The sequence below is a fragment of the Cyprinodon tularosa genome, unplaced genomic scaffold (genome assembly GCF_016077235.1).
Source record: "Cyprinodon tularosa strain WSP-4 unplaced genomic scaffold, ASM1607723v1 ctg109, whole genome shotgun sequence".
NCBI classification, from domain to species: Eukaryota; Metazoa; Chordata; class Actinopteri; order Cyprinodontiformes; family Cyprinodontidae; genus Cyprinodon; species Cyprinodon tularosa.
The window spans coordinates 1658235-1674755 of NW_024037882.1; the positions used below are offsets into that span (position 1 = coordinate 1658235).

The following is a 16521-nucleotide window of genomic DNA, read 5'->3' on the forward strand; positions in this document are numbered from 1 at the left end:
GTGCTTTTAAAGCCTGGGAGGGCGGCGGGTGGGTGGGTGGTGGTATGGGGGGTCGCAGGGCACCTGATGTGTTTATGATCTGAATCAAATAAGACTCGAAAAGAGGTAAAACCTTCTTAAAGTCATTTGACACATGATGTCTAACTTGGAATTAAAGAGGACATATGTAATATAAGAATAATTGTTCCTCTTAATGTAAAAATGGAAATAATCTAAAGATCAAGATTACAGCTATTGGCTTGGATTAATGTTCTAAAAGAAGCAGTTTTCCAATTAGGATCCAGTCACTGTTGCAGAGTGCATATCTCCATTTTATTTAAGGCCTATACACTCATCAGCCACTTTATTAGGTACCCCATGCTAGTAATGGGTTGGACTTCAGAACTGCCTCAATTCTTCGTGGCATAGATTCAACAAGGTGCTGGAAGCATTCGTCAGGGAGTTTGGTCCATATTGACATGATGGCATCACACAGTTGCCGCAGATTTGTCGGCTGCACATCCATGATGCGAATCTCCCGTTCCACCACATCCCAAAGATGCTCTATTGGATTGAGATCTGGTGACTGTGGAGGCCATTTGAGTACAGTGAACTCATTTTCATGTTCAAGAAACCAGTCTGAGATGATTCCAGCTTTATGACATGGCGCATTATCCTGCTGAAAGTAGCCATCAGAAGTTGGGTACATTGTGGTCATAAAGGGATGGACATGGTCAGCAACAATACTCAGGTAGGCTGTGGCGTTGTAACGATGTTCAATTGGTACCAAGGGGCCCAAAGAGTGCCAAGAAAATATTCCCCACACCATGACACCACCACCACCAGCCTGAACTGTTGATACAAGGCAGGATGGATCCATGCTTTCATGTTGTAGACGCCAAATTCTGACCCTACCATCCGAATGTCGCAGCAGAAATCGAGACTCATCAGACCAGGCAACGTTTTTCCAATCTTCTATTGTCCAATTTCGATGAGCTTGTGCAAATTGTAGCCTCAGTTTCTTGTTCTTAGCTGAAAGGAGTGGCACCCGGTGTGGTCTTCTGCTGCTGTAGCCCATCTGCCTCAAAGTTCGACGTACTGTGCGTTCAGAGATGCTCTTTTGCCCACCTTGGTTGTAACGGGTGGTTATTTGAGTCACTGTTGCCCTTCTATCAGCTCGAACAAGTCTGGCCATTCTCCTCTGACCTCTGGCATCAACAAGGCATTTCCGCCCACAGAACAGCCGCTCACTGGATGTTTTTTCTTTTTCGGACCATTCTCTGTAAACCCTAGTGATGGTTGTGCGTGAAAATACCAGTAGATCAGCAGTTTCTGAAATACTCAGACCAGCTGTTCTGGCACCAACAATCATGCCACGTTCAAAGTCACTCAAATCACCTTTCTTCCCCATACTGATGCTCGGTTTGAACTGCAGGAGATTGTCTTGACCATGTCTACATGCCTAAATGCACTGAGTTGCCGCCATGTGATTGGCTGCTTAGACATCAAGTGTTAACGAGCAGTTGGACAGGTGTACCTAATAAAGTAGCCGGTGAGTGTATAATGGAGTGAGAAAAGACATTGGTCAATGATGAAGATATTTAAAATGTATGTTACAGGTTGAGTTATAAAAAGGGGGGTGGAGATAAATTACTATTACAGAGAGAGTTTGTTTTACCTTGTTTCTTTTAGAAGTAGTCTGCATGATGTAATTTAAAGAGACATTTTTTCTTTGAGTTTTCTACTGAAAAGTATCTTTGAAATAGGCTTTTTATTTGACCCTTTACAAGTAAAACATTTTAGAAGAGCACAATGACACCTCCGTTTTTCAGTGGTGATGCATCTATAAGCATGTAGCTTATTTTCCCAAAATGTACTATGTATTGGAAGTTCTCGCCTTGTTTCTGTGGATGTTAATGTTAAATGGGTTAATCAGAAGTGTCAAGGACCCCAGGTATATATGATGGTATTGTAAATTAGTAAAATAATATTCATCCTAAAGAAAAAAAAAAAAACTTTGGAGGAATTAAATGATTTATACGGTACCAATAGGAATAAAAAAAAAATGGCTGGCCATCTCTTCAACTTTAAAAAAAAATAAATTTCATGTTCTAATTTAGTCTGTTGTAGTACATAACTGCCAAGAAAGCTTTTGCTCATTGTATAATGTTCCATGGATATATTGTTGGGATCTGGAGCTGTACCACCTTTCTCCAGCAGAGTGCGCCGTGGATCCTCCTGAGCTGAGCCTCCAACACACCTGAGGCGCATCTCGTCATCAGAGGATCCTCTCCTATATAACCTGCCTTCAGACCTTGCCTCAACGCCGCAGTGTTGATCCAGTTTGGTTAGCACCTGAGCCTAGCAATAACCTGAGAATCTTTGTCGTCTCTGATGAGATTAGAGTCTAACACCTCCTTGTCTCTGCTTTCAGGAATCCTGTTTCCCTTGTAAGCTCTGGATGAGCTTAACCTGCCGAGCCTGCCCTCTGAGCCAAACCTGAAGACTCTTCTCTGGATTCCCATGCAGCTCTTGGCTAAGAGCTGGAAACCCCAAACCAAGGTCTGCCCTCAAGTCAGAAGTAAGACGCTGAAGCGGTTATTGGACTCTGCTGAACTAAACAGTCTCTGGACCAGTTCCTCTCTCAAAGTAAAACCCAGACTCATCAAGGTACTCTTCAGAAACTCTCAAACTCAAACTCCTCAGTTCCAGAGCTAACTGAACTGTCATCCTTACAGACTCCAGTGAACCTGCCCCCAGGCCTTAACCAGTTCCAGTGTTTAATTCCATGTGCTTGTGCTCAAATAAACATTGTTAAACTTTTCATCTGTCTCCGTTGTGTTCTGCATATTGGGCTTTTCTGAACCCATCATGACATATATACTTAATTATGGAAAAAAAAAAAAAACCTTACCAGAGTTCTGCTGCTGCAATGAATGAAAAACTAATTTTAGGTTTTTATTTTTTTAGAAAAAAATTCTCACACTGTCACACTGTGTTTTGGGGCTTGAGGCGTATCTATTTGTTGCAGCTCTGACATCTGGTTCTCAGGTGCAGATTTTACTTCTAAGATTTTCAGCTTTGCAGCTGGATTGATGAAGTCTCCTGAGCATTACACTTTAATTGATACGTTTTTAGTAGTGTACTTAGAGAAGACAGTAATTTCAATCAAGAATTTTAATTCAACTTTCCTACATGACTGCTCTTTTCAGCTACATACCTCCCTGCATTTTTTTTTGTAGTCACACAATGTTTAGCCCTTCATTTTAGAATATAATACAATAGAATAGAATATTTCTTTATTGTTTCAAAATGAGAAAATTATGATGTAACATGAAGCAAAGCACAGGCATCATAAAGATGTCGCCGGGATATAGTAATTAAAAAGCGTGTAAAATAATAACAGAATAGTGGAAAAATTTTAAAAACAAAAATACAAATAATGTACAGTAAGATAAAAAAAAAACATTGAAGGATAAATAAATAACCCAAAATACACTACTGTGGACATTTTTGCAGTAAGTGGACATAAGCCATAGAGGCAACAATAGAGATGTACAAAACGGCAGCAGCATGTTATTTAAAGTGACAAAGAATAGAAACTGTAAAATCAGCTTGAATGTAAAAACTTATTCAGCTTGTTGGAAGCACTGCCAGTCTTCCAGCTGCTGAGAGGAAGGATCTGCAAAATTCTTAATGCATTTAGGGTGCAGCAGTCAGCCACTGAAGGGGCTCTCCAGTCCAGCTTCCCCTTAAATGCCCCTGCTGATATGGTGTTAAAAGCGCTGGAGAAATCAAATAACATGTTCCTCACAGTGCTTCTAGGTTTCTCAAATTTAGTCAGAACTGATTGCAACATCCACCTCAACAAGACCGGTAGACAAACTGCAGTTGATCCAATTAGGTTCTCACTAGAGTGGGTAGATGGTATAAGACCAACCGTTCAGTCAGGGGTATAGCTGCTGAGGTACTTTGAATAGTTTGTCTTTGGCATCAGTGCCACATGAGGTATTCCTTTTCTCAGCTTCAGGCTTAACCCCTAGAACCCTACGGACCCACCGGCGGGTCCAGCTGCTACATGACCTGGTAATTTTACCAAACCCCCAGTATTGATGTAAAAAACATATTTGGCAGAGTTTGGTGACATTTATAGATAAATGTGCCAAAATGGCCTCTCTGCCTAAGAAATTTCTCACTAATACCATTCTAAAATAAATATGATTAATCTGATTGAGTCCAAATTTGGTACATTTTTACACAACATTTAGATTTGAAAGTCTGTACTACTTTTTTGTGCTATAAATAATATTTTGGTAGTGTTTTGCAATGTTTATTTCAAAGAAAATTTTGGCAAGGTTCAAAAAATGCAAAATATTTTGTATTTTGTCCCTAATATTTCAGGCAGGGTCAAAGCTACAATGGTGCTGACACCAGAAAACCATTCTATGACATCTTACCTTTACAGACGTACCAAAAGTTTCTTCTTAAATCTAATAGCTTTGAGGCTATAAGTTATTTACTTTTGTGTGTTTTTGTCAGGCAGAAATTTATTTATACCCCCTTAGGGTGTAAGAGGTTAAGTTGAACATGTAACACACATTATGCCACATAGTTCAACTGCACAATATTTCAAAGGTCTAAAGCTGTTGTCATCTTGACCCGCAGCCTTTCGCACTTTGATCTGTGATGTTGAAAGGGACAAGATGGCGGGGGAGGAAAGGGGCTGTTGAATGGAGTCCTCTGAATTGAGAAGGTGGATGGTGGCTGAGAACTCAGAGGTTTGCTGTTTCAAGAAGAAAAGCAACTCAACTGCTTAACAACTTAAAAGCAACTGAACTTAATTTCTATTCAATATCGTTTCAGCAGTAAACAGAATTTTTTTTTTGTTTACCATATTTTCGCGACTATAAGGCGCATATAAACGTCTTTTTTTTCCTCAAAATGTGCGACGCGCCCTATAGTGCGATGCGCCCTATGCAAAGTGCGAAATACGGGGGGGTCCGGGCCTCGACCCCCCCGATTAACACATTGAGACCCCCTGAAAGACTCAAAGCTAAATTTAAAGGGGTCTTAAATTGTGTCCAAAAAAATGAAAAATAAAATATTTTGTTGTCACTAATGGTCACTAAAATGTTTTTAAGCTCAACGTGTCCAGTATTTAAAATTCAAAACATTTATTCACAAATATGTTCTGTTTTTTGCCAAGTGGAGCCAGCCAATCCTGTTCGTGTATGCAAATTAGCCATGTGCTTTTCCGCACTTAATAACATAGGCAACCAGACACGAAACAGATTGCGCCAAGACAGCAGGTCTTCACTCCTGTTTGTAGACCTGAACGGACCTCCTCTGGACAAATTCGACCCAGTTCCATTCGTCAGAAGCTGGATTAAAGCAGGACATGTGCGTGGATGCGTGTTTGTGAAAGACAGACACAGACAGAGAGAGACAGACAGACAGACAGACCGAGAGAGAGACAGAGAGCGAGACAGTCTTTGTGCGTGTCTGTTTTCATAGACTGACTGTCTCCTTTCTCCTGCTCTACTATTATTACTATATTTATTTACTGTTCTTTTGCACTGTTACTATTACAAATATATCTTACATAATTGCTAATAAAAATAATAATAAGAATTTTTCTGCTGCCATTACCATCGTATTGTATATTTTATATTATTGTACATTTTATTTATTCCGGGAGGTCTGACAAAGGAACTTCAACCGCTCGACATTGGTGTGAACCGGCCGTTCAAAGTAATGCTATGTTCACACCGGATGCAGCAAGAGCAGCAAAATCGTGTCTGCTGCTTAATTTTTGCTGCTTGTACCAGTTAGTTCTGATGCGCGGCTGAAGCAGCTTTGCTGCTCTGGCTGCGCGGTGCAAAAGTGTGAAGGACGCGCGTTGGGCGGAGCTACTCTATCCTTTCTTTGCCTCGCAGCTATATTTGCTGTGATCAGTGGGAATAAAGAAGTTTTAATATGTTTTTAAGTGGGAAAGTCCACCTGAAAACTTAATCATTGCAGTCAGTTCATCCAGATTACCATCCTGCCTTCCAATATTAGTTCTGTTGGTGCCGCTCAGACCCCCACATACCCCCATGTACCCATTCAACAGCAGCCTCTGGCTTTGTCGCCTCCTCGCGGTTCACCACGGCCGCTGGTAGGTGTTTTTCATTTAAATAATCTAAACTGCAGGCACCAGGAAAATAAAAGCGAACATATTCTGCCAGCAGATTTCTGCATTTTAAGTTAATTTATGCGTCAATAAACTGTTTCAGAGGAGTGATCATCAGCGCCCTGTGTCATCAGCGATGTGTCTGTCTCACGGCCAGCTCCCAGGTTTGATTAATACTTTGTAATAAATACATGAATAAAGCACAAACATACTCAGTTTTGCTCCCAGTCTATTTTTAAATATGCAGTAGAGGTATTTAAACGTAGTAGAGGACATGTACCTGTATATAAAACCTAAATCTTAAGCTTTATTAACCATAAAGGATTTGAACAAAAACCTAATATCGCTTTAAAAGTGCAGCATGGTACCCATCACACAAACTGTAAACTCTAGCAAATATACAGTATTTAAAAATGAATGTAAAATATATCTTTAGCCCACTTGTGCACTACTGCAGTGAATATTTTGGAAAAGAGTACATTCATTGAATTTGGAGGTGGAAAGGCTGTCTACCCCTGTAGCAAATCACATAGAGAGTAAAGGATCTTTGATCATTCTGTTTGTTAAGTCTCTCTACATCATTAGTGCTCTAATATAATCAATCCTCTTTAGTTCACCACAAGTGACAGTTGCATTGAAGGTTGTATCGGACAAAGCACTGCTAGAGTGATAAGCTAATGTATCCAAATAACAACTGTCCAATTCCTTTCAGAGGAAGCCGCATCAGAATATTGGTTTGAATGCGCTGTAGAAATTTAGTTAAAAGCACAGCGCTGGTTTGATTCTCATTTGTCAGACAGATTTTTGTTTGTTCGAGTTAAATTATAAACTTCCTTCAAATCTAGGGTTAATCTCTGCCTTTTAAAAAAAGTTACCCATATCCTTCAGGTTTTGGCAAAAAAAAAAATCAAGTTTTATCCTGAAGAGTTGAGCACCACATTTCCAAACAATTCAGGGTAGAGGTTCAGCATGGTAACGATCTAATGAAATTGACCCTGTTTATGAGGTACGCATCTTTAGGAAGCCATTTTCTGACTGTATTCTGCCCCTGATGTGAGCTAAAAAGGGGAAATCAAGTGAAATCAAACTATCATTATTTCTCCTGGGGCTAGTTTGTTAGAAAATTCATGAAGTTTTCTATATGATGCAGTGTTTTTTTTTCTTCCTTTTTTTTTCTTGGCACTGGTGGTCATAAAATGATGGGAAATTAGTTTGGGGTGTGTTGCATACGTGCGGTTGGGACTCAGACCAACTGATGGCCATATAAAGTACCGAGGTCTGTATATTGCATGGTTTATTGCTGTGCCAAGGCTACAACCGAATGTGGTGTATTTCAAAGAATAGGTGCTATAATGTCAGCCAGGTGTTTCACAATGTTATTGTCATGATGCAATGGTTTTACTAGCCCAAATGCAGACTCACAGACACAGAGGGAGGATTAAAAGTCCAGTATTTAATTGGAACCAGTTGACAGACTGACAGGTTGCAGGTTCAGACAGGCATGGTGGCACAGGTAAAACACAACGATCCAGCTCAGAGGGGAGGTCACACTCAGCTAATATAGGAAAGGCTTCCTTAATCAGCAAATAGACAACAGCTGTCCATGCTGAGCCAAAGCTCCCCAGCCTGGATCCACGGCGCCCTCTGGTGGGCAAAGCCCCGGATCCTGACAGCCCCCCCCCCTCAAGGGCGGATTCCAGACGCCCCAAAGAGAAAAAAAAAACAACAACTCGCCCATGGAGGGCGAAGGGCGAACCAGGGATGCCAGGAAGAGTCTCAGGTGGCCGGCAGGAGAAGAGAGCAGCAAACCCAACTTTCCAACTCTCTCTCAGAGACCCCCCCCCCCCCCCCCCCCCCGCAGAGCCTTTTTTTCTTTTTTTGATTTTGGCAACCAAAATATGTGGGACGAGTTGATTCATCATGAAAAAGTCCCAACCTAAGGGAGAGGGCTCTGCCCTACTATATTGTTCAGATTTCAGGGTTCTTATTTTATTTTGCCTCTTTTCTGCCAGTTAACTACTGGAATATGTTCTCTTGAGCTGCCAACCTCCATATAACTATGACTCAGGCTTTGAAGCAGCATAACAAATGGGTCTTTGGAATCCTTCGTGCTCTGATTTGAACCAAAAACTGAGCTGTTGTGAATCCATGTGTTTTTTGCAGAGATTCGAGAGGCCTTCAAGGTGTTTGATCGAGATGGAAATGGGTTTATCTCAAAGCAGGAGCTGGGAATGGCCATGCGCTCCCTGGGCTACATGCCAAACGAGGTGGAGCTGGAGGTCATCATCCAAAGACTTGACATGGATGGTAAGATTCTTGCTTTCTATTTTCTGTTTCGTAAAACTGCCTTCTGTTTAATGTCTTACTGTAGCTTATGTAACTGATTTTCTCCAGGTCCCTTTTTACTGTCCTTGTTGGATTGTGACCAATGCCAAAGTATCAATTCATTAACATTTATGACCAGAGCAGGGGGTCAGCCCAATACAGTTATTTATCAGAATGCCTACTAACAGAGGTCAAATATTAGGGTAATTTGGAAATTTACAAAAAAAATAAAATAAATAAATTTGGATAAAGGGCTATAAATGGTTAAAAAACATGAAACTTTGAACATGAATCCATTTTCTTTATTCAGTTAGTTTTACAGGTTCTACCTGTTAAGTAGAACCAGCAAACCCCCAAAACTAGCAATTAACAACCACTTTAGAAAAAACTGATTCTTCCAGGTCTGGTTTTGATACAGCATACATGTATTGACTAATTTTGTATAAATTCCTTGCAAGATTATCTGTCCAATGCTGATCATTTTCTGTAGATTTACTTTTTAGCATTATAAAAGAGATTTTTTTTTAGATTAATTTAAAATAAATCTACATATATACGCAAAATCATCTTGGTTTTTATTAAATAAATATTTATTTACTTTGTCCTTCAGATGGATAGATTTTAAGGATGACATATTGAGGAAAATATTTTAGTGTAGCTTATTCACCCGTGTTCTGCTTTTATAGATAATAAATCAAGTGCCTCACAGTAGAACCTAAACCAACGATAACTCACAACTACCATGTCATCTTTTTGCAGGTGATGGCCAGGTGGACTTTGAGGAGTTTGTAACTCTTTTAGGTCCAAAGCTGACAGCAGCAGGGGTGCCAGACAAGTTCAACGGAACTGATTTTGACTCAGTTTTTTGGAAGGTACTTATTATTCATGCAGGATTTCCAGCTTAAAGGGGAGAGGTGTTGACTAGGCAGTCTCAGGTGTTGCTCATTTACCAACACATAATAATTTATATACTCTAACTTCAGAAAAGAGCTGGCTCATTGCCATGCTCTCTGGATCATTAATTCAATTGCTATTTCTTTATGACATTATTGCTTTTTATCATTATAGAAAAAGTAGTTATTATTCTATTTAAAGACACCTTGTTAGGCAATCATATCATAAGGTTGGTGGTGAATTTAGCATGCAAATTAAAGTGACTCACTGTATTATAAAGCAGAGACATATTCGTCACACAGTAACTTGTGAACAATGAGAATTGTTAGTGCACACACTGCACTGGGGAGAAGAAAGTAAATTATTGAAAAAACAAATAAAACCTAGCAAAACAGTATGAAAAAGATGTAGCATTTTAACTTTTCATGTGTTGCTTAACTTTCACACAGATGTTCATGCAAAACCGCTGATCTTGTCTCAGGCTGATTTAAAAATGTGGAGATGCAATGTCCAAGCAGGGGCATAATGACATACTGCTAGAACATGTAGATAGATGTACACTCTATTTTCCCCACAGGGAAATTTGTGTTTGATATCATACTCTAAGCAAAGCTGCTTTAACAATTAAATACACAACAAACCATTAAAATGATGTGAACACCAAATAGGTAAATATTGCTCAATAAAAGCTTACTTATAAAACATTTACATTTTCGGAAGAAACTTTGTTTTCACTGATGATGAAACACATACAACAAAATCAACCATTTATTTAGTAATACGTGGAATTCACCAAAGGATTTTATTGTAGAATCACATTTTATTTTTTTGTCTAGTAGCTTTTTGTAGCTTACAAGACATTTTATGTTTTCATAAGCTCTAAGGAAAAAATCATCATAAACAGGTTTTAAAACATCTGTCTTTGTTAAATTCACCTATATTTTGTATATTTTACCTCCTGAACTCAGAACCTGAAATAAGTTGATAAAATTTCAGTTATATTAAACTTGATGGAAACGCAGCTACATGTTATATACTCTTGCATTTGCATGCTATATGCTCTTACCAGGATATTTTATCTGAATAAAAACCAATATATGGTTTCTGTTCTGTTATTATTTGACACAAAATTATTTTAGGGTAGAGGGACTTTTCCTAGATACTATCGCTTGTAAAAATAAATGGTCTACAGTAAAAACATATATATATTTTCATGATATTCTAACATGACAAGTTCTTTATTTAATTACAGTATCCCATAATGAAAAAGCTTGTTTTATAACAGTAATGATTTAACCATTTAAAGCCAAATGTATAATATCTGATACATGAGTTTTGAAACCTCAGCAAGCCTCTGCATCTTGGGTCTGATATTCTTGTTCTTGAAAACCCTGACTTTAACAATCAGACACATGCAGTGCACAGATGATCTATAAAAGATTATGCACGAATGCTTAACATATCAAAAATGATGCAAGTAAATCATCTAACACATACAAAATTTATGAAAGTTCAATGACAACTATAATTTGAAAGAAATAGAATTATCTCCCTTTTGTTTAATTGTCTAGGTTTTAAAGGGTTAAATATATAATCTTCAGATCAGAATGCTAGATTTCTTTAAACATTTGATTACTATATTTATTTACTTACCATGCGTGTATCTCATGTTTCAGTTTGCATGCTTTCCTCTTGTTTATAGTTTCTGCTGATTTCTGTTTAAATGGTAACTAAAAAGTGTCCCAAGTGATGAGCATGTGCCCATGGGTTTTTCTGTATATAACAAATGTGTTGGGGTTTTATTGGAGTTCAAACAGGAAGGAATTACCCCCTTTATGTAAACTAGTCTTCATGTTAATTAAATGTGTGTATTCCCGGTAATGCCCCCCTATTTAGCATAATATGTCTGTATGGGATGAAGTATGTAGTGAAAAGGTGCAGTGTGCTGCTGTTTTAGTACAAGGTAAGTTACCCTATCTCTGGTATCCTTATGTATTGATCAACATTGAGGTTCAATAATTTATAGCAACATGCAACATATGCCTCAAGAGATCAAAAGATGAACTATATTAATCAGAAAGTAGATTGGGGTCACAACAACTTTAGCCTTGTAGCTGCATAAAGTAAGCAAATCTTTATCAGACTAGACAGAAAGTAGCACTTGTTTATAATTCACAGCAGTCATCAGTAGGCGTAATGTATACGGCCTTTCCGTGTTGTGCCAAATAGCTATTTAGAACAAAAATGCAAAGCAGATACTTGACAAAATCAATTGCGAATATAAAGATCATTATCCAAAACACAGAATGATCAATATTAGTTGAAAATATTGTGTCATTGCTTTTATGCAATGCGGACTCTAACGAGGAAAAAAACAAACAAAAAGTACACTTTATTTATGCTCAACTGAATTTGTGTTTTATACAGCAGTAATTAATATTGGACACTGAGCCTCATATTCAGCTTCATGTATTTGGATCTTAGGGAGTTTTATTTCTTTTTTCAAACTGGGAATTAGAAAATCTTGATTTTCACATGCCATGGGAATGCATCAGTAATCACCATTATGTCTAATATGCAACAATTACCTTGACTTAAAAAATACAACTTCATAAAATATTAGTTTGTCCCAATAACCTTTTCAAACTGTATATTGAACAAATTAACTTAGAAAACATAAAAACTAACAATGATTATTAATAACCCCAAGCTATTCTGAACATATGAATAATGCATATGTTACTTTTGTAATTAATTATAATTAATTTTTGGAATAAACTGAAAGTGACATTAGACACTAAAAATTTATTAAATATAAAGATCAGTAACTACAGGAAAATTATATTTTAAAAACTATCACCATATATTTATTCTGTATTGCAGACAAAAGGTCACAGTTGATTTCTTTTTTTGTGTTTTTGCATTATGCGTGTAATTGTTGGTTGGTGAGAGTGTGTTTGTGTGTGCATGTAAACTTTGTGTGATAGCTAATGCCCATAGTAGTTTTGGATATTTAATACTTTTGTGTATATTTGTCTCTAGTGTGACATGCAGAAATTGACAGTTGAGGAGCTGAAGAGGCTTTTGTATGACACGTTCTGTGATCACCTATCGATGAAAGATATAGAAAATATCATTATGACCGAGGAGAACCACATAGAGAACCCAGAGGAATACCAGGTGGATATTGACAGTAAGTAGTAATCCTCTATGTTTCATCGAACTCCCTCTCTCTTTTCTTGTTTTCTCTTTTTTGTACATCTCTTGGACAGTTCTCCCTGCTGTGCTTGTCTGTATTAAAATATATTTTAAAAAATATCCAGAAATATAACTTTATGCATATACCATTTAACAACTTTGAACATTAGGCAAAACGCTTGTATCTTTCCTAACTTATCTTGGTGTGATATGTCAAAAGTTTTTAACTTAACTCCTAAAATAAAATGAATAGTAGACAGTATAGTAGAAGTAAAATATCAAGGCTTGCATATGTTATTTTCAACTACAGAAAAAGATTATTAGCTTTAGCACATTAATGAAATTGTTATTCCTTTCTTTTTTGCCTTCATTGATAAGTTGTGTTCCCTTTCTTTTGAGTAATATATTACTTTTCCTCACACCTGGCTGTAAAATCTCTCTAAGTGACTTAAGTTACCTTATTTTTGAAATGTGTCTTGACCCAAATGTGGAACCAACAAAAGGATCAAAATGCATACATGAAAAGTTTATTTTCAACATTAAGTGAGAAATTTAGGAAGACTTTTGTGTTGAGGGAAAAAGGGAGCAGTTAGATGCAACAATGGATCAGAACAAAAAATGAGACAAACAGCCATGAAAGTAATAAAATAGTTTACTGTTTCAAAGTTTGCAGAGGAAGTTGATGGAAGGAAATTCAGGTGGATTATGGAAGGAGCTGCTGCAACAGGGATTAATTCTAGGGGAAATCTACATAAAGCAAAGCAGATGAGAATGTAATCTCAGACTGAGCCTGAACCGAGTAGTACAGAGTGGGCAGGCAAGTGATGCTAGAGACAGTGAAGCAGAAAAAAAGAAATGTAAAAAGAAACTACTAAACGTTGCAAAGTTTAGTCTCTAAACAAATGTTTTAAGGTAGGTTGGATATCATAGATGTCATAATGTTTACATGTGAAAAATTAAGTCAAAATGTTTCCCAGTCAAAGTGAAAATATCAAAAATACATGAGAAATAATTCCAGAAATGTTTTGCTATGCATACCATATTAGTTATAGATAAAAAGAAAATTATATATTAAAAGATAATCCTTTAATCTCTATAAGATAAGGCTTTACTTTTTAAGTCTTTGTCTTTTTTTTCTTTTATTATTGAAACACTTCCACTTTTCATTCAAAAATTTTAAAAGTAGATGTGTCAGGATGTATAGAGGTTTATAGCTGGACCCAAAATCAGAAGCAGAGGCAGACATAGTTTCTGGTAGGTTTAATGTTAAAGGCAGCAGTAATTTAAATACAAAAGTAATCAGGCAAGAAACACGGGAACCAGAACAGACTACACAGTAGGAGACTGACAGGAACTTATGTGGACATGATATAAAGATGACAATCCAGCAAAGACAAACTGCAGAAAAGGGGTTTATATAAATTGGAGAGGAGACTAACAGTCCCATTGGGGTATGATTGGGGTACACATGGTAAGGGAGGTGGCACTAGGGAGCAATGATGAGTAACTGGGAAATATAACTTAAAAATAACTGTAAACAATAAATGACAAAATAAAACTAGAGCAAAGACTAAGGAATACTAAATGTGAGATAACTGAAATGGCACAAAACAGGAGAAGTAATTCAAAAAAGATATAACAATTAACAATAAAAACTGAATAGTAAAAATCAAAGCCTAACTGAAAACCCAGAGTGAAAACTAAACGGAACCAAAAGTCCCAGAATTGTAGATCAAAACAAGATGTTTCCATTCACCCAAATTTCTCTGTTTATCCTAAGGAAGCTTTAGAGACTTTCAGCCAATCAATATTCTCTAATCTTGCAAGCAAGATGAATTGTCTCCAATAAAAGAAGGGGCAGGTGCAAGAGAGGCAGCTTAAACAGACAAAAAAACACCAATATGATGCCCATTCATAACCAATTAAATGCAACTCAATGAGGGTGTGCAATCTCAGTAGAGTAATTCCCCTCTTAATGTGGAGTTTATTGCAGGTAGCCATGCTTAATTTATCCTTGTGCAGAGCTTTACTAAAAAAAAAAAAAAAAAAAAACTTTTGGAACAAACAATGCAGGGAGAGATTTATATTAAGCTTACAGATCATTATAGAAGCTCTTTTCCCATGTATTGGAAAACATATTGTTTAAAAATCTATTAAGATGCAGAGTAGTTCTTTTTACCTATAGAAAAATTAACTTTAAGTCTGTAAGTTTAACATTGTGTTTAATCACTTATAAGTTTTGAACTATCAGAGATAACTATCAGATATCCTTTATGCATTAAATAACACTGCTATTTCATTGGATGTCCATGTTTTATCTATCATTATCATTCCTGTCTTTTATTTGTTTGTAGCCTCCAGCCCAACCCAGCAAGTCAAGCAAACCTGTGTGCGCAAGAGCTTGATATGCGCCTTTGCCATTGCTTTCATCATCAGTGTCATGCTTATTGCAGCCAATCAAGTGCTGCGAAGTGGCATGAAGTAAGACCTGGGGAACAATAGTGTCCTTGATTTCACCCTAATGGCTACGATACATAAAAACTAAAGAAAAAGTTAAAATATTGAGAAGAGTGACAATCACAGAACTGTAAACCATGCCGAAAAATAACTTCAGTGTAACTGGACCCACCAATGACTCTGATTACTTGGATTTGTCTCAGTAAAGACAAAAAGATACCTTGAAAAACACGAGGACACCATACACAAACAGATGGAAATGTGTAAAGTACACCTAACAATACATATCATTCGCCAGGATATTATGACTATTCATCAGCAGTGTGCAATGAGTAGCGTTATATTGTTGTGTGCATTAATGAGAGAAATGTGTTGGCAATCTTGTTTTGTATTTGTTCAGTGTACCATGGTTTGTCATGGAAAAAAACAGAGTCTCTGAAAATCTTTCGGATCATTGGAAGAAAGGTATTACAGAGGCTGAAAGGGGTTAAGTTCAATCTCTGAAGTGAAAGTTGTGGGGTGGTTCCACATTGTTCAAAATCAGCTGAGAATAAGAATCACAAGGCAAGATCAAAGATCATGGAGAGGGTTTGCTGGAAGGTAGCAGTGTGTATGGATTTTTCATTTACAGTCAGCTCGGCTTCAATTTAAACTCAACAGAGAAGAGTTTAGAAGGTGAACAGACATGACTGAACGGACAGTTGACTAGCCAAAAACCTGCGGGACATACAGCAAACTCTTGACACACTCCTCTTCGGAGGCCTCAAATGAGTACTATCATCTATGCATGAAATGCATGGATTTAAACAATTGTCTTGGTACATTTGTAACATTTCTTGATGATATATGAATCATCATCACTGTGCTGTTTCCAATGAATAAGGTAAAACTGTGAGCAACGTGGTGAAAAGATGATGGCAGCTGAATGAAAGTAGGTAATTCACCTGGATAAAAAAAAAAAAAAAAAAAACTTAGGACAGGTTAGTTAAAAAAAAATATCTGGTGGAATTGCTTAACTACCTTGGCTGGCCCTCAGTCCTTTTCTTGACCACAGGGCAGTAAACGTCTTCAGAATATGTCAACTGTTTTAAAGATATGCATTTAAACCAATGTATGTGTAGTAAAAAAATTAAATACGAAAGAATGTACTTGTTCATTTCTTTGTATGCATTGCTACAGAGCAATAACTGTAAAATAATTGTTGTGTCCTGCTGTGAAGACAACTCTTCAGCCTTCTGGATCTACCTAGTTAAAAACTGTTAAAACAACAGAGTTTGGCAATAGAAGAAGTTATAAATTTTCTATATTTTGATAGGAGAAAATCCGTTTGAGATAAGCAAATCTGGGGGTTATGTCGCAATAACAGAGAAAAAAATAGCACTATATGCATTTGATTTAGAGTAGACTTGGATTCATGTGCATGCGTTTTTGTGATGTATTTTTGTCCATTTTGTGCAATTAAAAAAGGACATCTGAAATTGATCATAAGTCACATG

The 16521-nt window shown here is 37.2% G+C and overlaps 1 protein-coding gene across 1 annotated transcript in view; it reads left to right on the forward strand.

The window, feature by feature from the left end:
* The window catches only part of LOC119788977 (calcium-binding protein 7), a 39141-nt gene extending 23106 nt beyond the window's left edge, over positions 1–16035 (forward strand). The window contains exons 2-5 of the mRNA XM_038293703.1: positions 8315–8458; positions 9236–9348; positions 12413–12563; positions 14923–16035. Coding sequence (XP_038149631.1) covers positions 8315–8458; positions 9236–9348; positions 12413–12563; positions 14923–15053 — 539 coding nt within the window. The 3' untranslated portion in view covers positions 15054–16035. The remainder of the gene's footprint in view (positions 1–8314; positions 8459–9235; positions 9349–12412; positions 12564–14922) is intronic.
* Positions 16036–16521: the final 486 nt, after the last annotated feature.